We start from the raw sequence: 24,531 nt of genomic DNA, 5'->3' as shown, positions 1-24,531 counted from the left end.
TTCAATAAAGCAATTAGTTTGCTTGGAAATGGTGTGGCTGTTTATGTTCAATTTGGCTTAGAATTCTGAGTATTTTGGCCTTTATCATGCACTTGTTGTTGTTCTGATCTCTCAAACAGATTTAATATAAATTCAAGGGTGGCAGAGTTATAGAACTGGACCTTAAAATATTATTGGTGGGATTTACAGTAAGGTTTAATCAACAACCTCAGAAACTGAGGTGTATTGCCTGAATTTCCCTTTCTAGACCTTACCACAGCATGCAGCAGCTGATCCAGTTGTTCTCTTGAAGAGTTTTGAGCTCATTCATTCCAGATTTGTGCAGCTCCAGTTTCTTCTTTGCCTCAGTTGAGAGACGAAGCAGCAGCATTTGGTTCCCCTATCTTATGCGCCACAAAAAGGATGAGAAAATCACTAGGAAGGACAGACCGTTCCACATGCTTACTGCTTTGTTGGGTCAGCGTCTCTTGCAGGCTATTCCAAGAGAGAGCGATCCGTCTCATCTCTCTGCCCCAGCTGTTCTGTGGGAAAGAGGAGATGCAGATATTGCCATCTCCAAGACTCCAACAGCAATCACAACCAATATTACAACCCCCGGATAGGACTTGTAGAAGAACATTTTTGTACCCTCCCCCACCCAGGGCCGGCTCCAGGCACCAGCTGAGCAAGCTGGTGCTTGGGGCGGCAGCTTGTAGGAGGCAGCATTCCGCCCAATCCTAGGGCGGCACGGCTGCTTTTTTTTTTTTTTTTTTGGTTCCGCTCCGGCCGCCCTGTAGGGGGCATCGGCGTGGAGGACGGGAGCGTCCTGCAGCAAGCCTGGCAGGGCAGCCCACGTCCTTCCCTCCCAGCCGACCGGAGCGGTGCGGAGCCCTCCTGGCAGGGGGCATGGCGGGAGGGGCCGTGTGGCAGCGAAGTCCTGGCCGCCCCCTTTCTCTCTCTCCCCCCGCTAGCCGGGGCACATCTGCAGGGTAGGAAGTCCCCCTGCACCCTGGCTGGCTTCGGCCGTGCTGCAGGTTTTTTTTTTTTTTTTTTGCTTGGGGTGGCCAGAAAGCCAGAGCCGGCCCTGCCCCCACCCCCCTTTTATGCCTGGACCTGATTTCTGTGAAGTTACAAATATCTCTAGCAGCACTCTGTCCTCCCTCTGCCCTCACAGTGTAAACACAGTATTCCATGCATGTCACTTCTCCCTCTCCCATTCAAGGTTACTTTAGCCCAGAGATACTGACTTTCCTAAATCAAGTCTACAGGGAAAGCATGGTGGAGTCTCATTTCTCTCCAGACAGCCATTGTAATTGGCCCAATGCTGTGGAGAGGTCTAAGAAGGGAAACCAAAACAGGAGTCACTCAGGAACGACAGAAATCAAATTTGCAAGCAAACTTTCTCATATTCTTGTTGAGGCACTGAGCACAAGTACGTGCGCTATATTCAGGGAACTCCACTAGAACTCGGGGTGGGTTGGGGTGAAGGAACCTTTATTTCCACATTCCCCCCAGGCTGTTTAGCTTCTCTGTTTCAGCTACCGTAGCATAATGGTTGCAGTCTCCTTGTATCGCCTGTGCATTCCTCTCCCCAGTAGTTGGGGTTTATCTGGTGCTTCTCTATTAGTTCAGATATACACATTCACCGTTTTTCTCTTCTGTGGTACTGATCTTTTCATGTTACCTTTAACACCTTTCCATGATCAAGTTTTTGTTTTTGTTTTGTTTGGTTTTTTACTATTTTTATATTTTTCACTTGAATAAGCATTTACTAAACAAACAGCTTGGTCTGCCAGGTTTCCCAGCATTTACAGCAAGTTGCTTAAACCCGTTTATTAATAAAGGGTGATGTGAGCCACACATGCTCGCGCGCGCTCTCTCTCTCCCCCTCCCCAAGTCCTTTTAGTTGTAAACTGCTAACTAATGTTTAACAACTGAATGTTTTGCATGCATTTTCTATTGAGACAAGCACATGGTACGGAGATAGTCAACTGAAATCATACTTTACTTTTCTCTTCGCTTATTCCATGAACGCTTTAGAAAACTCACAATTTAAATTATACTTCAGTTTTAAAACTTGTTTTGAGTGAGGCTTGGGAGGGTTTGTTGATGTCACTTCTGTGTGCTAAATCCCACATACAATCCTGGTGACTTGATCAAGTTCGCGCTGTCCGTGAAGGCACCCCATTTTCTGTGTCAGAAGAGCTTGGTAGGGGGGAGAAAGAGAAATTGGCCCAATCAATGTGTTAGAGAAGTAAATGTGAGTAATGGTATGTAGGCTGGGAAAGGGTGCTTATATTACTGTTAAATAGCATTTAGGTGGTCACAATACAAATTTTTGGGAGGGTACAATAGCCTTCCACCCAACACTTATATAAACCCTGTTCCAGGAGCAGGCAATTTTCAATTGTGTGTGTTTGTGTAAACTAGTTGACTAATTCCTGTCCTTTCTTACAAAGGATATCGTGATGCACAAATTGGTTGGATTCAGACTGTAGAAGACCTTCACGAAAGAGAAGCTGAAAAGACGGATTTTTCTCCTTTTGGAAGTACTCGAAGTCCAAGTAGAGTGGCTCAATTTCTTGTGATCTATGCTCCAAGAAGAGGAATCCTGGAAGTGTGGAGCACTCAGCAAGGACCCCGGGTTGGTGCCTTCAATGTAGGGAAACACTGTAGGTAAGAAATGCTTAGCATCTTGACATGTTGACAAGTACGCTGTGCTAGTGGGGTAAATAAGTGTGTAACAGACATATTCCTGCCTCTCAGGCAGTCTTATTCCGGTGCCCACAGTGATGAGTGCTGGTAGACTGGTTTTAAATTGCTGACGATGCCTCTGATACTTGCTTGAATGCAGTGCAGAGTGCACTTATTTATGAACGAAGATGTTTCCTTTTCCCTCTCCACTGCTAACCCCCCCCCAAGTAATCTTTGCTGGCATAGATCACTAATTAGATATTCTGATGTTTTTCATTAGTTGTGCTGGGCCGTGACTGTGTGAAATTCTTCCTTGTGTCTTATACAAAAAATGCATTTTGGTAATTTCAGTCTTCATTGTCATGGCCATATCTGTGTGTTTGTTTCAGGTTGCTGTATCCTGGCTATAAAATAATGGGTTTAAACAATATGACTAGTCAAGGTTGGCAGTCTCAGACTTACCAGATCTGTCTTGTTGATCCAGTGTCTGGAAGCATAAAAACTGTTCATGTACCTTTCCATTTAGCACTAAGGTAAGGTTAGCTGCGTTTTATATAATAATCTACCTTAACTGTCTCTTCTTAACGGAAGTCTTTTGATAAGTATTTGAAATTGGTTTTTAGTTCCAGAGGGCCAGAATTTGCGATTCTTTCTCATGCTGAGTACTGCATTACTCCAAGAGTAGTCTCTCGCACTTGTGTGGAGTAAGGTGTACTCAATGTGAGTAATGATGGTGAAATCTGGCCCTTGGAAAATGAAATGTCTGATTATTTTATATGACTTAATACTTGAGTTTTAGAATAACTAGTAACTGTTTTAATTTCATGTCAGAGTGAACAAAAAATGCTTTCACCAATGATGTAATTCAAAAGTAACAAACATAAAATTTGCAGACCAAACTTTTTCACTGAATATTTCAGTGTGTGTTTATACGAGATATTTAAAAATCTTTTTCAGTGATAAAAAGAGTGAACGAGCAAAAGATATGCATCTAGTGAAGAAGTTAAGTGCTTTACTCAAAGCTAAAACCTCAAATCTGGGTAGGTTTCTCCTAAATGTTTATTTCTTAATGTCTCACCTACTGAATCACACAATATGCACCCTGTATTCCTAGTGTGTGTGTATGTCATACAGATACACCTGTAGATTTTGCCATCTTAAATGTTCGTTAGGTGTAAGTGAATTTGTTTGCATATTGAAAGAAGACCTGCAAACTTACTATTCAAATTTATATTAAAATCAGGTTAGAATTGTGCTGAGTGCTTCAAAAAACTAGATTAAGACGAGCGTTCAGTTCATGTTCATTTCTTTATACAGATCTGCAGTCTAGATAAGTCTCAAATTATCTGCCATGTAGTCTGCTGGGGATGTTGTATTCACTATTGAGCTCCACTGCTGTCTGATCATGGGATGCAAATAATCCTTGTTTTTTTAAACAATGTTCAGTAGAATTATGAATTTCTTAATACTATTTTACCAAGAACAAAAAACCCCAACAATGTTGGAGATGTGCTGTATCTGGGGAGCGTTAGGGGGCAGGCAGTACTTTCTCTTGAAGGGTTCAGTAGTGTATGTGATGTGAGCGGCAGCAGTTGACTAGCTCAGTGGATCTGGATTGTGCAGACCTGCAAAACAGCATAAAAAGGTAAATTTTCAGTGCGCTGTACAGTGTGTCCTTCTCACGTTGGTTATTTGGAGGTGTTCAGCACATCATTTTAATTTTAGAGCAATTGTGCGCAACAGTAAAGAAATCTGAAGAGTCCTCTTGAAATGAAATATAAAAATTACTATATTTCCGTGTTCTATAGAGCAGTCCCAGCCCCGCTAATAGTGTCTTTGTTAGTACTTTTTGCACTCCCATCCTAATGTTGACTCAAGTCATCTGGTATGACATGGTTCAGTTGTATTAAAAGTGAGGTTCTCCCACAGGCCAGGGTAAAATTAGTTTGGAAGGCTCCTAGTGCATATTAGCATGAATTATGCCATGACTTTTGCAAATAGCCTGTATATTTTTAAAAGATTCCTTGGGTGAAATCCACTCTTGTACAAAGAGCCAGCGCAAGCCCAGTTCACCACTTAAGTCCTAATTGAGCTCTATTTTGAGTGCTTAAATGGTGTGTAGCATCCATGCTTGCCATCTGCATGGGGTAGGAGGGGAGGGATAGCTCAGTGGTTTGAGCATTGGCCTGCTAAACCCAGGGTTGTGAGTTCAGTCCTTGAGGGGGCCACTTAGGGATCTGGGGCAAAGTCAGTACTTGATCCTGCTAGTGAAGGCAGGGGGCTGGACTCAATGACCTTTCAAGGTCAGTTCTAGGAGATAGGATATCTCCATTAATTATTATTATTATTAGGAGGGATTTCACCTTTTGCACATAGACACCCTTGTTCCGATATGTAATTTTTCTTACAAAAGAGGCAAATCTGGAATGATACATGCCTCTCAGTTTCTGAGAGACAAGGTGGTTGAGGTAATATCTATTATTGGACCAACTACTGTAGGGTTACCATACGTCCGGATTTTCCCGGACATGTCTGGCTTTTTGGTCCTGAAATCCCCATCCGGGAGGAAATTCCAAAAAGCCGGACATGTCCGGGAAAATAGGGAGAGGTCGTGGGGCTTGGGTCCAGGCTGGGGCCGCTGGGGCTGGACGGCGCCGCTTGGCCAGGGCCGGGGAACGGGCTGGAGCCGCTCGGCCGGAACCAGGGCCCGAGCCGCTGGGACCGGGGTTGGGGTGCTCAGCCGGCGCCGGGTTGGAGCTGCTCGGCCAGAACCGGGGTCCGAGCCGGGCCGGAGCCGCTGGGACCGGGGTTGGGGGGGATGCTCGGCTGCCGGCCGGAGCCACTCGACCGGAACCGGGGCCTGAGCTGAGCTGGGTCGGAGCCACTGGGACCGGGGTTGGGGATGCTCGGCTGCCGGCCGGAGCCGCTCGACCGGAACCGGGGCCTGAGCTGAGCTGGGTCGGAGCCACTGGGACCGGGGCTGGGGGTGTTCAGCTGCTGGCCGGCGCTGCTCGCCCCGGGCCAGGGCCGGGGCCCGAGCCGAGCCGGTCTGGAGCCGCTGGGACCGGGACCGGAGTTGGGGGTGCTTGGCTGCCAGCCAGTGCCGCTTGGCCAGGGCCGAGGCCAGCGCCCCAGGGCCCGAGCTGAGCCAGAGATGCCGGGGCCAGAGCCTCTTGGCCGGGGCCGGCCGCCGGAGGGAGCCGCTCGGCTGGTGGGGCCGGACTGGGCTGCGCCTCCTCGCGCCCCAGCCCCAGCCTACCTGCTGCCTGCCTGTTTCAGGCTTCCCGCGAACATTTGATTCGTGGGAAGCAGGGGAGGGGGAGGAGCAGGGTGACGGAGCGTTCAAGGGAGGGGGTGGAGTTGGGGCAGGGACTTTGGGGAAGGGGCGGGGAAGGGGTGGAGTTGGGGCGGGGCCGGGGCCTCATGGAGTGTCCTCTTTTTGGACTATTAAAATATGGTAACCCTAAACTACTGTTACTTCTGATATTACCTCACCCACCTTGCGTGTGTCATGTCCTGGGACCAACACAGCTACAACACTGCAGTTGGTGTGAGTTTTTTCCAAGTTAATGGTGGCAGTTAGCCCAAACATGTCAAACCAAACAATTAAAATGCAAATAAGTGTGCATCTTTGCTGTGGTGCAGAATGACTTGCTTTTCAAGATCCGTGTTGAAAATATGAATTAATCACTTGATCATCTTTGTTGCAGACATGGTTGAAGCTGAAGCAAAGGAATTAATTCTTGATATTAAATACCCTGCTACAAAAAAACAGGTGAATATTGAGAGAGGGAGTTTCAATCTGGGAAAGAATTTCACGTGATCAGACTTGGTTATAAAGCCATTAACCTTTCACAATTTTCTTAACAATTCTTTCCATGGCTTCTAATTGACAGAGCTTAAGTTCGTGCTTTACAGCATTGCTTATTTTATTTTTTCTATAACATAGTACATAGAATTCATGTTGATTTGTGACTTCACTGCAGGATCCGTTTGTGCTGTAAGGGGAAAAACCTTTACAGTGAAAATATATGTAGCGGAAATAGTAACTAAAAAATACTCTGACTTGAATTGTTATGGGCTTCCTTAAACGCTTCAACAGTAATATGAAGCAAAAGGAATGGAAATACTTCATTTTGTTAAATTTCTGCTAACAGGCTTTGGAAAGCATATTGGCAAGTGAACGTGTACCACTCTCCGCTCTCTCAAACATCACTCAGACACTGATGGACACCTTAAAAAACCAGGGTAAGTGGAAGCTGATTTTGTAGTTATGCAGACCATAATCTATCCGTGGTGTGGCTTGAAGTGAGACTACTGCTGTGAGGCCAGGAGAATATCTATCATGGGTATCCACTGCTTCATCAAGCTTGGTCTGTTTGGCTTTTCTGCCAGATAGAGCAAGAAGTTCCTTTTGTAGAGTTTTTTTCCCCCTGCTAGTGAGTACCCTCTCCAGCACTTGCCATGTATCTGTAATGCAAGCATTACTTCAGTATATTTTTGAAATCTGTGATGGGTTGAATGAGTCCATGCGTTATGTATATTTTGTAAATGCAAGAAACATAAACTGCTTTCGTATAAATACAAATATATATTAACATGTGTATATACACACATCCATAGATATATTCCTGTCCTATATGTTTACATACATTGACTTGCAAATAATTCTATCGTATGTTTCAGCATCTTCACCAAGGTTCTATTTTGTATATATTAGTAAAATAAGCTGGGCTTAATTCCCACTCCCTCCCCCCTACAGTAATCCTGTTGTATACGACAGGAGCCTCCAGAAGGTTCCACCTTATGGAGTTCCCTCTTCAGTCTTCCCCCTTCTTTAGGAAGGAAATGAGGGTCTGGCTTCTTAAACCCTTAACATTTTTGGATTCACTGAAGGCACAGAGGTTTTGTGCCACTGAAATGCTTGTAGATCTACCTGATACTTCCCTTCTCCTCCTTGTTGGCAGCATGGCTTCACTGGTCTTGCACTTCTAGGTCTTCCTAAACTGGGGGCTGTATCCATAGCTTCCCTTAAGGGTAGGTTTCTCAGGCCAAAGAAGTGCATTTCTTCAAAATTCTGACAGATAGAAGAGCGTGAAATAACCCAACATAACTCCTCCCTTGAAACTATTGAAATGCTTCTTGCATTTTGGATTCTGTTGTTTTGGGGGGCATGACTAGGTCTTGAGGGATGGAGCAGGAAAAGAGTCTATCTCTGTGAAATCACCTTCAGACGCATAGAGACTTTCCAGCATAAGATAATGTTCATCCTGTTAAAAGAACAGGAGTACTTGTGGCACCTTAGAGACTAACAAATTTATTAGAGCATAAGCTTTCGTGGACTACAGCCCACTTCTTCGGATGCTGTAGTGGGCTGTAGTCCACGAAAGCTTATGCTCAAATAAATTTGTTAGTCTCAAAGGTGCCACAAGTACTCCTGTTCTTTTTGCGGATACAGACTAACACGGCTGCTACTCTGAAACCATTCATCCTGTTGTTGTTTTGCATGGACTCCATTTCACACTGTGAGGAGGAGCAGCTGAGCCCTTGGCAGTGTAGTTCACAGCAGATGTATTACTGCAGGAGGTGCACAGAGGCCCTGAGTAAACAGAATTTGCATGTGGATCCCAGAATGCTTGTGGGTTGGGAGGGCCTGTCCCTGGCCACTTCTGTAGTGAGGGATCCCCCACAGAGGATGGGGCAGTCTGTGTAACTTCAGAGTTGTGGAATGAAATAGGAGTTTTTCCATTGACTTTAATGGGGCCAGGATTTCACTCTTGGAGTGCTCTGCCCAACTTTGACCTGCCTTGATCAGGGCAAGATCTGGCTTTAAATAGCTAGTGTATCCACTCAAATATGAAGTCCTAAAAATACAGATTCTTATGAGAAACTGTTTTCACAATGAATTGGAAAATGTATACCTCCATTTTCATTTTGTATTTATTGAGTCTTCTTTGTTAGCTTATGTGTGGTTTATGCTCTGTCCCCTCTTTTTCCATCTGCACTGTATTCCCTGCCTGGTCACAGTAAAGAACAAATTTGGCTGAAATTCCTGCCTCCTAGTTTGGCTGTGTATCTGCCAGTAATACTGTGGCTAAATGGATATTCTGAAACAGATGATGGACTGTATGAATGCTATTATTGTGAGGAAAAGGTCAATTGATTAGCTGTACCAAACTGTTCAGGCTTCCTTTTTGGTTCCAGGATTTTTAATAGCAGAGTATCTGAGAAATGGCTGAGCTTCATAGAGAGAGAATTGTACATTAGGAATTCATTTGAGCGCACAAATGGTTTGTTCAGAGACTAATCTTTGTACAGAAAAGTCAGTTTAGAATCTTTGTTTTATGTCCTTTAACGTTGGGTAAATTAATTCATCATTAAATATGATGCTGGGTCTGTCGCAGGTAGTGCTTAGCAAATGTTGTTCTTAAGACTTGGTTTCCCACATATGCAGATTAAGAAAGTAGGGAGACAAGGTGGGTGAGGTAATATCTTTTGGACCAACTTCTGGTAGTGAGATAGACAAGCTTTCAAGCTCACACAGAGCTCTTCTTCAGGTCTGGGAAACGTACACTTGTGTGTCACAGCTAAATACAAGGTGGATGAGATTACTTAGCATAAATGAATGGTCCCTTGAAACGTGTTTAAGGTGAAGTAAGAAAGTAGACATGCATCAAATGACATGTTTTTTTTGTTACCTAATCCCATTGTGTAGATTCAGTATCTTCTTCTTCAGCTTAGGTCTTCACAGGTAGAAGACAAACTGAGTGAGCTTGCATGCTGAGTAACTCAACAGTCTAGAAAGACTCCTAATTGCAGATGTTGGCATCTGTTTTGGGCGTTCTTGTAACTGACTGCGTCTGCGCTTGTTTTGAAATTGCAGGAACCGTTATGCAAATTATACTGAGATGTTGAATTGTCTGTTTCATGTTTCTTCACAAATGTGAGTTACTATATAAACTGAAAAACAGCCTCCCTTAATTTGGTGTTTCCATTGTGCCTTTCAACTTGCACAAGAAGTTGAGCTGTGAATATGCTCTTTATTTAGTTTGATAAAAAAGAAAAAGAAAGCACTTAATTTTTTAGTCAAATTAACTATTACGGTGTTGAGGTATTAGTGCTTTTTAAAATTCTAAACTCTGGGTTGATATCAATTGCATATGTGTTCTCTGGCTGCCATAGTTTTTCTAGTTGCTTTTCCAAACTCTGAAGAATTACAAATATCAGGGGATTTCTACTGATTTCTGTTAACATGGTTTCTGTTTTATCACTGAAAGACAGTAATGCCCATTGTGCTTCCTCAATTTTAGTCTTGGAAACTTTATTTGCAGCTTTTTATTATGGGGATTTATCATATTCACATATTGGCAGCATGATAAAAGAGAGACTAAAATTCACGCAGCATTGTAGTTTGCAAGGTACATGCAACTTGTGTTTGTTTTTAAAAGAATAATTACTTGAGGATTGCAATCTATAGGATCCTGCATTTCCCTGATTTTTACATGCTGGTGTACAAGAAGTCCTCTACTGTAGCCTTGTGTTCAGTGTCCCATTGCAGCCCTTTTGTTGTTAAAAATAAGCCTGATACCCTTTTTGCTTTGGGGCAAAAATCATCCTCACTTTAACTTGCCATGAATTAAACATAGGGTGACCAGATGAGGGGAAGAAAAATATCGGGCGGGGGGGCGGTGCCTGCCGCAGAGCAAAAAAAAACCAGTGCTGCCGGCGGATATCGGGACAAAATGCATCCCGACCAAAGATCGGTCGGGACGCGAGACAGACACCGAAATATCGGGACAGTCCCGATTTTACCGGGACGTCTGGTCACCCTAATTAAACATCATATCGTGAGCAACAGTGCGTCAAAAACATTACACTGGAGCATATGTCATCTAACTCCTTTATAAGAGTTTAATGAAGCTACAAAGAACATTTCACAGCTCCAGTACATACATTCATTCAGACTAATGTGCATCTTTATTTCTCTCTCTCCAGAATTTGTGTGTGTTGATGAAGGGTTGCTCCAGTTTTGTGCAAATAAGTTAAAGCTGCTGCATCTATATGAGTCAGTCAGCAAACTGAATTCTTTGAGCATGCAGCCAAGCACTCCGCTCTCTGATAATGTAAGTAATGTCAAAACTTCTTTCTGCGAAAGAATTAACCATTTAGCAGGTAGATTAAATGGAAAATTACTAGGGCTGTCAAGTGATTACAAAAATTAATCCCGCTGTTAAACAATAGAATACCATTTATTTAAATATTTTTGATGTTTTCCACATTTTCAAATATATTGATTTCAGTTACAACACAGAATACAAAGTGCATAGTGCTCACTTTTTATATTTTTATTACAAATATTTGCACTGTAAAAAATAAACAAAAGAAATAGTATTTTTCAATTCCCCTAATACAAGTACTGTAGTGCAATCTTTTTATCATGAAAGTTGAATTTACAGATGTAGAATTATGTACAAAATAACCGCTCTCAAACATAAAACAATGTAAAAACTTTAAAGCCTACAAGTCCACTCAGTCTAACTTCTTGTTCAGTCAATCGCTAAGACAAACAAGTTTGTTTACATTTCTGAGAGATAATGCTGCCCACTTCTTGTTTACAATGAAAGTGAGAACAGGTGATTGCATGGCACTATAGTAGGCAGAGTTACAAGATATTTATGTGCCAGATATGTTAAACTTTTGTATGACCCTTCATGCTTCGACTACCATTCCAGGGCACATGCATCCATGCTGATGACAGGTTCTGCTCGATAACGATCCAAAGCAGTGCAGACTGATGCATATTCATGTTCATTTTCATCATTTAAGTCAGATGCCACCAGCAGAAGGTTGGTTTTCTTTTATGGTGGTTCAGGTTCTGTAGTTTCCGCATAGGAGTGTTGCTCTTTTAAGACTTCTGAAAGTATGCTCCACACCTCATCCCTCTTAGATTTTTGGAAGGCACTTGATTCTTGAACCTTGAGTCGAATACTGTAGCTATCTTTGGAAATCTCACATTGGTACCATCTGCATGTGAAATCTGCAATGAAAGTGTTCTTAAAATGAACATGTGCTGCATTATCATCCAAGACTTCTATAACATGAATTATGTAGCAGAATGTCGGTAAAACAGAGAGCAGGAGACATACAATTCTCCTCCAAGGAGTTCAGTCACAAATTTAATTAACACATTTTTTTTTAATGAGCATCATCAGCATGGAAGCGTGTCCTCTGGAATGGTGGCCAAAGCATGAAGGAGCATACGAATGTTTAACATATCTGTCCGCCTACAAAAGTGCCATACGATCGCCTGTTCTCACTTTAAGATGACGTAAATAAGAAGCAGGCAGCCTTATCGCCCCTAAATGTAAACAAACTTGTTAGTCTTAGCCATTGGCTGAACAAGAAGTAGACTAAGTGGACTTGTAGGTGCTGAAGTTTTACACTGTTTTATTTTTGAGCGCAGTTATATAACAAACAAAATCTACATTTGTCAGTTGCACTTTCATGATAAAGAGATTGCATTACATAGGGTTACCATTCGTCCGGATTTACCCGGACATGTCCTCCTTTTCGCGCTAAAAATAGCGTCCGGGGGGAATTTGTAAAGCACTCACAATGTCCGGGATTTCCCCCTCCCCCGGCAGAGCGAGCGGCTGGGAGGGCTGCAGAAAAATCCCGGGCTGGACTCCTGAGCAGCTGTAGAGGAGCCGGAGCCGCCCTGCATTCTGAGTTGGCCTCTCCTGCAACCCGGTCCGGCAGCACTGTGCAGGGCCAGGGACCGGGTTTTGTTGTGCAGGGCCAGGGACCGGGTTTTGTTGTGCTGGGAAGCGCAGCCACGTGTCCGGCTCGGCTCGCACAGAGCCCAACACCCTGTTCTGAGCAGCAGGGTAAGGGGGACCGGGGGCAGGAAGGTTCTGGAGGGGGCAGTCAAGAAACGGGGGGGGGGGGGGGGGGCTTTTGGGGGGGGGTGGAGAAAGTTTTGGGCAGTCAGGGTACAGGTAGGGGGTAGGGTCCTGGGGGTCAGTTGGGGGGGGTCTTAGGAGGGGGCAGTTAGGGGACAAGGAACAGGGAGGCTTAGGGGTGGGGTTCTGGAGGGCAGTTAGGAGCAGGGGTCCCAGGAAGGGGCAGTCAGGGGACAAGGAGCAGGGGGGTGGGGAGCTGGGAGTTCTGGGGGGGGGCTGTCAGGGGGCAGGAGTGGGGAGAGGGATCGGAGCAGTCAGGAGACAGGGAGCAGAGAGGTTTAGATGGGTTGGGAGTTCTGGGGGGGGCTGTCAGGGGGCAGGAGTGGGGAGAGGGATCGGAGCAGTCAGGAGACAGGGAGCAGAGAGGTTTAGATGGGTTGGGAGTTCTGGGGGGGGCTGTCAGGGGGCAGGAGTGGGGAGAGGGATCGGAGCAGTCGGGACAGGGAGCAGAGAGGTTTAGATGGGTTGGGAGTTCTGGGGGGGCTGTCAAGGGGGCAGGAGTGGGGAGAGGGATCGGAGCAGTCAGGGGACAGGGAGCAGAGAGGTTTAGATGGGTTGGGAGTTCTGGGGGGGGCTGTCAGGGGGCAGGAGTGCGGAGAGGGATCGGAGCAGTCAGGGGACAGGGAGCAGAGGGGTTTAGATGGGTTGGGAGTTCGGGGGGGGGCTGTCAGGGGGTGGGGAGTGGTTGGATGGGGCGTGGGAGTCCCAGGGGTCTGTCTGGGGGTGGGGGTGTGGATAAGGGTTGGGGCAGTCAGGGGACAAGAGGCAGGGAGGCTTAGATAGGGAGTGGAGTCCTGGGGGGCAGTTAGGGGCAGGGGTCCCAGGAGGGGGCAGTCAGGGGACAAGGAACGGGGGGAGGGTTGGGGGTTCTGGGGGGGCGGGAAGTGGGAGGGGCAGGGGCGGGGCTAGGGCGGGGCTCCTCCCGTCCTCTTTTTTGCTTGCTGAAATATGGTAACCCTACATTACAGTACTTGTATGAGATAAATTGAAAAATACTATGTTTTGTCTACAAATATTTCCACTGTGAAAATGATGATAAAAGATAATATAAAGTGAGCACTGTACACTGGGCATTCTGTGTTGTAACTGAAATCAATATATTTGAAAAGTACAAAAACATCCTAAAATATTTAATACATTTCAATTGGTATTCTATTATTTTTTAACAGTTTGATTAAAACTGTGATTAATTGCGATACATTTTTTTAATTGTGATTAATTTTTTTAGTTAATCACGTGAGTTAACTGTGATTAAATTGACAGCCCTAACAATTACACATTTTGGGGAGTTGGAGATGAAGACCATAAGATGGCAGAACTGAGGCAAAAACACTTAAATACCTGGCTAGGGCACCTTCTGTTCAATGATCTCATATGCTGTGCAAATGCTAATTAATTGAGCCTCCTAAAAACATTGTGTTAGGGCTGGTCTACACTTAACAGAGGATCAACGCTGTGGTGATTGATGCATTGGCGGTCGATTTAGCAGGTCTAGTGAAGACACACTAAATTGACCACCAATTGCTCTCCCGTCAACTCCTGTACTCCACCTGATCGAGAAGAGTAAGGGGGGTCGACGAGAGAGCGTCGCCCGTTGACATCGCATAGTGTGGACCTAAGTAGATCTAAGCTATGTCGATTTGAGTTACGCTATTCACGTAACTCAAATTGCATAGCTTGGATCAACTTTTCCATTTAGTGTAGACAAGGTCTTAGTCACTTAATGTGTGAGACAGAGCCAGGAATAGAACTCATGTCTCCTGACTCCAATCATTTGTCCTTAGTGCAGAAGGCTTTTCTTTATTCTTTTTGGGAGGAGGAATTAGTTCTGGAAACTAACTTATGACCAAATCTTCCCTGTGTCTAGTACTTTAAATAGATGTACAAAATATTCTACTTCATATTTTGGGTTACTTTTAGTATCATTACAGAAGTCTCTGTGTATACATTACAGAATCTTGCAATATGTCTGCCCTATTTGCAAGGTGGCTGCTTTCTCAAGGATTTTTGGCTAATTAAAAAAAACTTTAGTCACGTACAGCGGAGAGAAATTGGATGTGGGGAATAAGTAGGTTATATCTCCAAATATAAATTTACATAGGGTCATTATTTACTGTAGTTTTAATCTTTCTGCTTTTAAGGATTTGGCTAAACTACTCAGGCTGGATGACAAAGAGTTTGCTAGGCTCCAGACGTTATTGGAAAACTACAAGCAAGAGAACACCCAAACCACCGTTCGATTTGCTGATGACAAAGATGGTATATTGCCTGTGAAAATGTTCTTGGAGTATTTAGAATATGAAAAGGACATGATTCTAGTGAAGAAACTAGATGAAGGAGAATACGTGGCTTTAGGTAAGAGCTCTTGAAGGACTAGTGTTTGCCAGATTAATGCTTCATTCTGTTTTAGTCTAACTTTAACTTTAAAAGCTGGGTAAGACAGGGCTCAAAACATTTACTGGATGGATATTTACTAGCCAGAGGACTATATTTATTAATTAGACACTGAAATAAAAGAAGGCAGAGGCTCTCCAGTTAGATCAAGGGGTATTGCTAGGGCAAGAAACCCGCACTTTCTCCTTAGCTGCAGGACACAGGGTGCTGGAATTCCCATCAGTGTGTTAAAAGAACAGGAGTACTTGTGGCACCTTAGAGACTAACAAATTTATTAGTTAACATCATATTAACATCAGTGTGTTGCCTCTCAACCTCCTGTACCAAGCTGCCTCCTTGGAGTGAGAAGGAAAGTATTTCTCAACTGCCCACCTATCTCACTCCCTCATGCCACTCCCCACCTGCAAAGGGCACCTCATATTAGCAGATGTCAGATTAGGCCCTTCTGCCCAACTATTTAACAAATACCAAATTAACATATTTGTGAGGCAAATGGCTCATGAGGGGAACTGGAGCTGAAGAATTCCAGGGGTGCCTACCTTTGTCTGTGTGAACACCAAAGGCCCTTTCTAGGGTAGCCGAGAGTCTACTTCAGTGGACTTTTCCTCTGTCTCCTCCAAAATATTGTACTTGGGTTTTAAAACCAGGACAGTCACCAAGTGTCTCGCTGACCATAACCACCAATAGACAAGCTGTCTCAATAACTGAGCTACTGTAAGCTGGTGGTATAAATAATGACAACAAAACAAACCCTAATGTAAACTTTCTCCTGAGTTTAGCTTTGTTCCTAGAAGAGAGCCCCTATGCCCCTATTTCCCTCTGCCTCAGACACATCCAATCATTTGTATACTAATAGGACTCTCATGATCTGACACCAGAGTGAGTCAGCAAAAATAGCTCTGGTTCTCTATGCTGGGTCCTATGGCACACAGGCATGGATTATTTGGCAGCTAAATTTGCTGTCATACATACTCTACTTTTTAAACTCTTCTCTATATTGAATGATAATACGTATAATCTGAATTGGTACATTGTTATATAGCTGTTTGTCCACATACTCTACTTGCCTTCCCTTCTTCCTTGTTTTTGGAAAAAAAGAAGTAAGAGTAAAATAGTCATTCCAAACAGTGCTGCTCTGTGTATCCCACTTCCTGATAGCTGTCCGGAAGTGTCTCCTTGTCTGTCTATGGATCCACAGGCTCCCCACCAGCCAAAGAAAGGCTGTGACCTGGGCAGGTCAGTGAGCCTTTCCTTCTTCCTTCCCAGGAAAGTTAAAAATATTAGGATATTCCACTGTCTGCCCAAAGCTCCCTTGCCTCAAGCCCAGTAAGTCCTGATCTGTCTGGTGAACCGGTCTTCTGCATGTTGAGTGTTTGATCATTGTAGATGAAGTTGATGTGGTGTTTGTTTTTTAGGGAGCTTTTTTTTCTGGAAATGTTTGTGTGGAGAGAGTTCCACAGAGGAAATGTGCCATACACTGGAGTCTGCAGGATTTAGCCCTCAGCTATTATTGGTAAGATACTGATTTAATTGTGTTTCCTGCTTTTTACCCAAAATATTCATGAATTTAAACATGTCAATGCTGAAAAAATTTCCCAATTTACAATATTGACTTTTAAGCGCTGGGTGTAACCATGTATACTTAGCATGTTAGTGTCTGGCCTTCTGCCCTTTTCCAGGTCTGTAAATCCCTCAGATCTTAATGGGACTTTTGAGAGCATTAAGTCAATTATGTTATGTAATAAAATGGGTACAACTCAGGATAAAATAGAAACATTTAAGTTCTGGCCCCTGATTTCTTCAGCTTAATTACTATATAATGTATATATTCAGGAATACACATATGCCATCTTAAAGATGTTTTCTTCATGGCTCTTTTGCTGTGAGAAATAATATACTTCATACCAGAAAATAAACAATAAATCCAAGTGCAATACATATTTTTGAGGAATGAGACATGGTAAGGAAACATTTTCATTTCAAACATAGAAAAAGTTGTTATAAACAAGTGAGAAATTATTTTAAAAAATAAATGTAATTTCAAAACTGTTTTTTAAAAATGCATTTTTTAAGGCTAATCTTTTAAATTCCAGTGAAAGTAATCATTTTTAAACTAAACATTCCCTGCAGTGCTTGAAACCCAAGCACTAAAGCAATAAGAACTTGAAAGTGAAACTGACTAACTGATTTTCTTCATTTAACCTGAGAGAGCTTCAAATAGTGAACACAGCATGTGTAGTGGCAAATAGATTAGATTTTTAAAAAATCTTTTGATCTACATCATATAGGTAGGTAGATTTATATATAGGGTATGAGTTTCTTTAAGCTGACAATGTCTCTTTAGAGTAAAGGCAGTACACTAGGCTATGTCCCACTTTAGGGTCCTGACAGACCCTCATGTTCAAGGGGGAAAAAAAAAAAAATTGGCTTGTTATGAAATGCACAGACCATTTTTTATAGTGCAGAGTAGATATTTTGCCTGTTTTCCCCCCCCCTCCTGTAACCTGCTCTGCTGTTAAGTTTTACCTCCAACGCAGGTGTAATTAAAGGCAGCTTGATAGTCAACTGAGGTTTTAACAGATTACTAAGGCCTAACCTATAATTAAAAGTTTGGCAGTATAGCTATATTGGCAAAATGCTCGTAGTATAGATGCACCTTACATCTGCAAGGAAGTGCTTTTGTGTGTTACAGTTTATACCTGTTTAGCGAGTGGAATAAGCCCTACAGTACAAGCACTTTTATGCTGGTATTCGTTTGTCTACAGTAGGGCTTTTGCAAGCATAGAAAAAAATAACACAACTAACCAACATTGCTATTCTGGCCAAAGCTTCTAGCATAGACCTGGCTTCAGTCTTCTGTAGGATTTAATACCAGGTTACAATCTAAAGCGCTACATTCTGCAAATTTAGTAATAGGTTTGTTACTGATTAAATTTGTAATTATCTAGGCAAAGACATACTAAGATGGAAAATGTTTAATATTCCTAATGTCTAATTTAGTCATTTTTCAGAGTTGAATCACTTTTATTTGCCATTTGTATTTTGCATGTTGCAAGTATTCAATTCCATTCATGTAACCTTTATTAAGGTAGAGTATCTGACTCAAGACTGTGTGTTCATGAAGTGAGAGTCTGCCAGAGAGCAGCACAGTTTGCCATAATCTCTGTAGTAGTTTTGGGGTGATTGTTAGAGGAATCACTCAGTCAGCATCTTGTGTCCAAATAAACATGAATACCATTACTTGCAATTTTGGAAAGATCACAAAGACTACCAAAGCTTAATGTAAAGTAACTGCCTTCTGTAATTTATAGGTTTGTTCAACTACACACACAAGAAATTTCTTAATTAACATTGCACTATGATGTTTAGAACATCTAAACTAGCTATTTCTCAACATTTCTGTTGTTTTGCATGAGTATTAGGAATTGTGACTCTTGATACTAAAGGGTTAATTGAATTCAAATATAATTAGAAGTCTATAGAGTAATTAGCCATCCTGCAGCAAAAAAACTTTCTCCAAAGAGAAAGTGCCGAACTTCAGTTGCAAATTTGACACCATCAGCTCAGGATTAAACAAAGACTGTGAATGACTAGCCAACTACAAAAGCAGTTTCTCCTCCCTTGGTGTTCACACCTCAACTGCTAGAAGAGGGCCTCATTCTCCCTGATTGAACTAACCTCGTTATCTCTAGACTGATTCTTGCATGCATATTTATACCAGCCTCTGGAAATTTCCACCACATGCGTCTGATGAAGTGGGTATTCACTCACAAAAGCTTATGCTCCAGTACTTCTATTAGTCTATAAGGTGCCACAGGACTCTTTGTAGCTGGGTTGAGAAGATGACATAATAGTTAAACTGGTTTTTCAGTCACTAATATTAAATGCATCAAACCCTTGTATTACCTTTTACAAATCTTAATATACAGTCCTCTACAAATAACTACTTGTTTAGCTAACATTCATTACTTGCCTTACTATAACTCCTTTAATTTTAGAAAACAATTTATTTGATCAGTGAATTACCCCTCCCCCCCCCCCAAAAAAAAACAAAACAAAAAAACAAAAACAAAACCAACCACCACCACCAAATCCTAGTTTGGCTTCTGTACTATATGTGTACTTTTAACTTCAACTACATATGCTCATTTCTTGCAGCCGATGTTCATTGCCTCTTGCATGTTTCCTCTTCTCCTAACTCTGTCACTTTCCTACCCCAGACTTATGACTGAAGCACTGATCTTAATCTTTTCTCCTATTAAGAAACTGCTGCTCCCTGCCTTTATTTTGCAATCTGTATAATAACCTGATACTAATTTTGTCCAGGTTGAGATTGGCTGTTTTACTGCAATTGTCTGTCTGCCAGTTCATGAGAGGAGTTTGTCCCAGAGGATCTTTTTTTTGTAATTGAAAGATTGCTGAAATGTGGTACTGTTACACTTAAAAGCATTGTCATGTGACGTATCGTCTGCAGCACACCAATAAACTCTTTGTGTTGATGTATTATAACATGGTTTCGGGGATCATACATTTTCACTCAACCCTAAGGAGTAATAACGTTTGATGTAATAAATATTCCACTTTTTCCCCCCCAGTCTCTGCTTCTCAGTGTGTGGCTTTCCAAGGAAAAAGATATTCTAGATGAACCACAGTCTATCTGCTGTCTTCACACTATGCTGTCCCTTCTGAGCAAAATGAAAGGTGAAATACACATTCATAATCTTAAAATATCACTGTCAGATAAAATTAGTATTCACTCTGACAATCTGTACTGCTCTGTAAATAAAGCAAACCCAACTAAATATTGCTTGATTGCATTTTATAATAATCAAATCATAGGGTTATTTAAAATTACAATTCAAGACTTTCCCCTTATAGTGACTGGAAGATTTGAAATTTTGGCTTGGAACCACTGAGATTTAAGGACCTTGGTTCCAGTGTCAGTTTGAAGTGATTGATGTCTCTGGAGGGATTTCCTTTTTTAAAAAATATTTTGGTTTTTCTTTTTCTTTTAATGATATCCCTTTTCAAACCATGTCCCATTCTCTCTACAGCCACCACCTTGGCTTCTGAGAACAGTCCTGTAGTGGAGTGCATTTGGGGGTTCTTCCCCCTCAAAAGTTCTTGATCCTGGGTCTGATGTGTGTGGTGGTTGTTTTTATCCATACTTATTAATTATTCCCCTCCTATTCAAGCCTTCCAGAATGCCTTTGTTCAGCCCCATTACAACAACTACAACATCCATTTTGAGATCATTGCTCTGGAGCATTTACTGACTGCACATCTCTGCAACTTCAGTACAGCATAGGGTTGCCAGGTGTCCGCACTCCTATTGGCCGGGAACCGCAACCAATGGGAGCTGGGGTGGTGGTGCCTGTGGGTGGGAGCAGTGCGCGGAGCCTTGTCCCTTCCCTTCCCCCGCCTAGGAGCCGGACCTGCTGGCCGCTTCCGGGGTGCAGCGCAGTGTCAGGACAGGTTGGGGGCCTGCCTTAGCCCTGCTGTGCTGTTGACTGGGAGCCACCTGAGGGAAGCCTGCACCCCAACCCTAAGCCCCTTCCCCAGCTCTGAGTCCCCCCAAACCCAGAGCCCACTCCTGCACCTCAAACACCTGGTCCCACCCCAGAGCCTGCACCCCAACCCCCTGCCTCAACACCCAGCCCCCTCCTACACTCTAAATCCCTCAGCCCCACCCCCCCAGGCTGGAGCCCCCTCCTGTGCCCCAAACTCCTCATCCCCGGCCCCTGCCCAGACTCTCACCCCCACCCCAGAGCCTGCACCCCAACCCCCTGCCTCAACTCCCAGCCCCCTCCTACACTCTAAATCCCTCAGCCCCACCCCCCAGGCTGGAGCCCCCTCCTGTGCCCCAAACTCCTCATCCCCGGCCCCTGCCCAGACTCTCACCCCCAGACCAGAGTCTGTACCCCCTCCCACAACCAAACCCTCTGCCTCAACCCGCAGCCCCCTCCCACATTCCAAACCCTTCAGCTCCACCGCCCAGCCTGGAACCCCCTCCTATACCTCAAACCCCACATCCAGCCAGAGCCCTCACCCCCTCCTGCACCCCAACCCCAGCCAAGTGAAAGTGAGTGAGGATGAGGGAGAGTGAGCCACTGAGGGAGGGGGAATGTAGTGAGTGGGGGTGGGGCCTTGGGGAAGGGGCGGGGCCAGGGTGTTTGGTTTTGTGGGATTAGAAAGTTGGCAACCCTAGTACAGCACTGCACTTTATAGTTATATTATCCACTGGATACATTAGAAATGTACAGCAGACTTCACTGCCTGGTGACTTGTATCATATTTTGCAAACCTTCAACCAGGACTTGATGAAATCTCAGTAGTTTGTACTCTGCACTTCATTATAAAGGCTGGTTGAGATCTAGAAATTGTGGGTGAAAAGTTGAGAGAGATAACTTGGTGGCTATTACAGATTAAGTGAATTTGTTCAGTTACAGATGCGGTATTTAACCACCTTACGTTTTAACGGTTAAAGGCAAATTCAGCTTCCAAAGTCAAGTTGTTATTCTGCTAGTTTATCTCTTAACACAGCCAGGTGATCTTTTCTCCTCCCTTTGTTTCTACAGTTGCGATAGATGAGTCTTGGGATTCTCAATCAGTTTCCCCCTGGTGGCAGCAAATGCGCACAGCTTGTATTCAGTCTGAAAATAATGGAGCTGCCTTATTATCTGCACACGTTGGGCATTCTGTAACTGCACAGATCACTGACAGTATGGCAGAAAAAAAAGTAAGTAAATCTGAGACTTCTCCCTCCCTTCAGCAATAATTGTATCAGATTCATGCAAAGCTCCTGCCCTTATGAGGGGAGGAATATCCTGCCATTCACTCAGTAACACTCAGAAACCAGCACAAAACACACAATGCTCTGGGATAGGATTCAAAGGAACAAAAGCCTGGAAACTTGTATTTGAACTTGCAAATTAATCTGCCAAGGTATATGAATTGTATACCGTAATAGCTTGCAGTGTCTATCTGGAGATACCTACAGTATGTTTTACAGTGTGACTTGACGAGTGTCTCTTGACATTGAATAAGTCGAAGTTTTGCAGGATCAAAAGAGACACTTAGAGGGACACCAGCTGGAAGCCTAGTTTGATTTCAAAAACTAAACTTTTAAGTTGTTTTGGATACTCAGCCTGCCTAACTGCCAATTTCTGACAGTGTGAATATTTTTAAATTGACTAATTAAAAAAAAAAAACTTCCTGATTATCTAAATCCCCTTCCATAATAATCAGATTTTTTTAAGCGTTAAAAGCATTATGCTGCTCTCTTGTTGTTTATAAGAAGGGTCTTTTCAGCAAGAGAAAAAATTAACTATACAGGAGAAAGTGTGAAACTGACTGTACACAAACTGCTGTCAAATATCCAAAGGCTGAAATTCACTCCTGCACAGAGGTCCAGCATGAGACTTATGCATCACTTACGCCCTATGTTGACAGAGTAGCTGGAATTTAAGTGCCTTGTAAATTTCCCCCAAAGTCTACTGGGGGGCGAGGAGAGGGGAATCATTTTGTTTCTAATCTGTTATAGTAGTAATTGTATCTGCTAATTGAAACAGTGGGCTAAAAATATTAAACAGAAGCTTGGTTTTTTTTTTAAGTGAATGTGTCCCATTAATGTTGCTCTAATTCACCCATTGATGTGATGGATTGTATTTATTGCGCACCCATTTTTAATGCCGTGCACGTATTCTGCTCACTAATCCGTCTTTGCCAAGATTTAGACTAATATTTCAAATCCACCCTTAAATTTCAAACAGCCCCAATTTAAAAATAATAATAATAATAAAAATCTAACCACCACAAAAGTTTTCTTCCTTTTCCCCAAAGTGGAATTTCCTCCCAAGAAATATATTGATCTGAGGCCTAGTTGATATTCAGACCTGGACAGCTGACAGCTTTAGGGTCCAATATCTCATCATGACTCTACAGAGCTAGAAATTGGAACTTTGCACCATTGATTGCAAAAGGTATTTGCAGGTTCCCAGGTTTTCAATGCAAAACAAAGCATTGCTTATAGACATGGAAGGCACAAAGATATCACAATCTAAAATCATGATGTTTTTATATAGAAAAGATGATAGAACTGTATTTAGGTGAAATGTTTTGGAATTTTGGATATAGTGGGAAGTTGAAATGGTGGAAGGTTACGTCTGTGTATGAAGGGTAAATGTGCAAGATATTGGTATCAATGGAAAGTAGTTGGTGAGGAAAGGGTGGTAATTTTTTTTTTTTTTTTTTTGTAGCCCATGTTCAAAATGAATATGATGTAGGGAAAGTAGGTGTAAGAGGGCGTCTGGTGTACAGGTTGATGTTTGGCCAGAGACAGACTGAGGTTTGCACATTTTATGTGGATACTTTTACATGTATACGTCTATTTAAGAAATTGTAAGACCTGTGAGCGAATTTGAATATTGATTTATTTTGTGTAACTGTTCATTCTCCATCTACAGCTGGGTCTGCAGAAAGCTCACAAACAACCTCCTTTGTTAGTTTTCCCAAACAGTTGTAGGTGCTGACACAGATTCCTGGGAAGCACTTTCCCTTGATACTGAATATTGGAAACTTCTGCTGAAACAATTAGAAGATTGTCTCATACTTCAGATACTATTGCACAGTAAAGTGAGAACAAGGACAACCAGAGTATCATCTCTGCAGGCTGAGCCACTCTGCAGACTCTCTGTAAAGAAGTTGCTTGAAGGAGGGAAAGGTATACTCTCTTGCAAAGCAGATTTGATTAACTTTCTCACTGAACTCAGTGCCAGATTCTATTACTCTTACTCCAGTGAATGACACCTTATTTTGGGAGTAGTCCCACTGGGGTTATGTTAATTAAATTAATTATTTTAAAATAGTAAAAATTACATACTTCATTTCTTTTCTGGAGACTGCATTGTAGGCTTCTAACCAATTACTTGATTGAGATCTTCTAATTGACATAAAAATTATACAATTAATGATTTGTGTTAACAAATAAATGAGTCTCTTCCCTTGTTATCTATGTTTTAGATCCAAGTTTACTACCTCTAAAATGTAGCTGGCAAACTTTGACTGTGCCTTATACTTTCCTTTTGCATCTTAGGAGGTATTGCTGACAGTGTAGCAAAATGGATTTTCAAACAAGACTTCAGTCCCATAATACTGAAGCTGGCACAACGGAAAAAAGAGACAGAAAGTACAGAGGAACCTGTAGAAATTGACAGGAATGTTTCCCTTGAGAAACCAGGAGCAGAGACGGGCATGGAAACAATCCTAGGTAAAAATACAAAATAATTTCTTCTCAGGGGACTGAGTTGTTTTTAATTAGTAGAAATTATGAATAGGATGAAAAAGTTGTCTCTAATTTCTTCAATTATGTTTTAGAGTTGCTGCATTTAGCATATCAGCAGTTTCCTTGTAGTCTTGAATTGGATATACTACACACGCATTGTTGTTGGGAATATGTAGTGCAATGGAATAAAGATCCGGAGGTAATGTGATCTAATTTTTT

At 42.7% G+C, this 24,531-nt stretch overlaps 1 protein-coding gene across 3 annotated transcripts in view; it reads left to right on the top strand.

The window, feature by feature from the left end:
* The window catches only part of RAB3GAP2 (RAB3 GTPase activating non-catalytic protein subunit 2), an 87,263-nt gene that overhangs the window by 44,171 nt on the left and 18,561 nt on the right, over window positions 1–24,531 (top strand). For all 3 annotated transcript variants that reach the window (XM_054023561.1, XM_054023560.1, XM_054023559.1), the window contains 13 exons: window positions 2,439–2,655; window positions 3,063–3,206; window positions 3,631–3,713; window positions 6,384–6,448; window positions 6,831–6,921; window positions 10,669–10,796; window positions 14,777–14,990; window positions 16,445–16,542; window positions 19,625–19,730; window positions 21,608–21,768; window positions 23,535–23,751; window positions 24,124–24,297; window positions 24,405–24,511. In XM_054023561.1, the coding sequence (XP_053879536.1) occupies window positions 2,439–2,655; window positions 3,063–3,206; window positions 3,631–3,713; window positions 6,384–6,448; window positions 6,831–6,921; window positions 10,669–10,796; window positions 14,777–14,990; window positions 16,445–16,542; window positions 19,625–19,730; window positions 21,608–21,768; window positions 23,535–23,751; window positions 24,124–24,297; window positions 24,405–24,511 (1,805 nt within the window). The remainder of the gene's footprint in view (window positions 1–2,438; window positions 2,656–3,062; window positions 3,207–3,630; window positions 3,714–6,383; window positions 6,449–6,830; window positions 6,922–10,668; window positions 10,797–14,776; window positions 14,991–16,444; window positions 16,543–19,624; window positions 19,731–21,607; window positions 21,769–23,534; window positions 23,752–24,123; window positions 24,298–24,404; window positions 24,512–24,531) is intronic.

The sequence above is a fragment of the Malaclemys terrapin genome, chromosome 3 (genome assembly GCF_027887155.1).
Source record: "Malaclemys terrapin pileata isolate rMalTer1 chromosome 3, rMalTer1.hap1, whole genome shotgun sequence".
NCBI classification, from domain to species: domain Eukaryota; kingdom Metazoa; phylum Chordata; order Testudines; family Emydidae; genus Malaclemys; species Malaclemys terrapin.
This window is presented reverse-complemented; position numbering and strand designations above follow the sequence as displayed.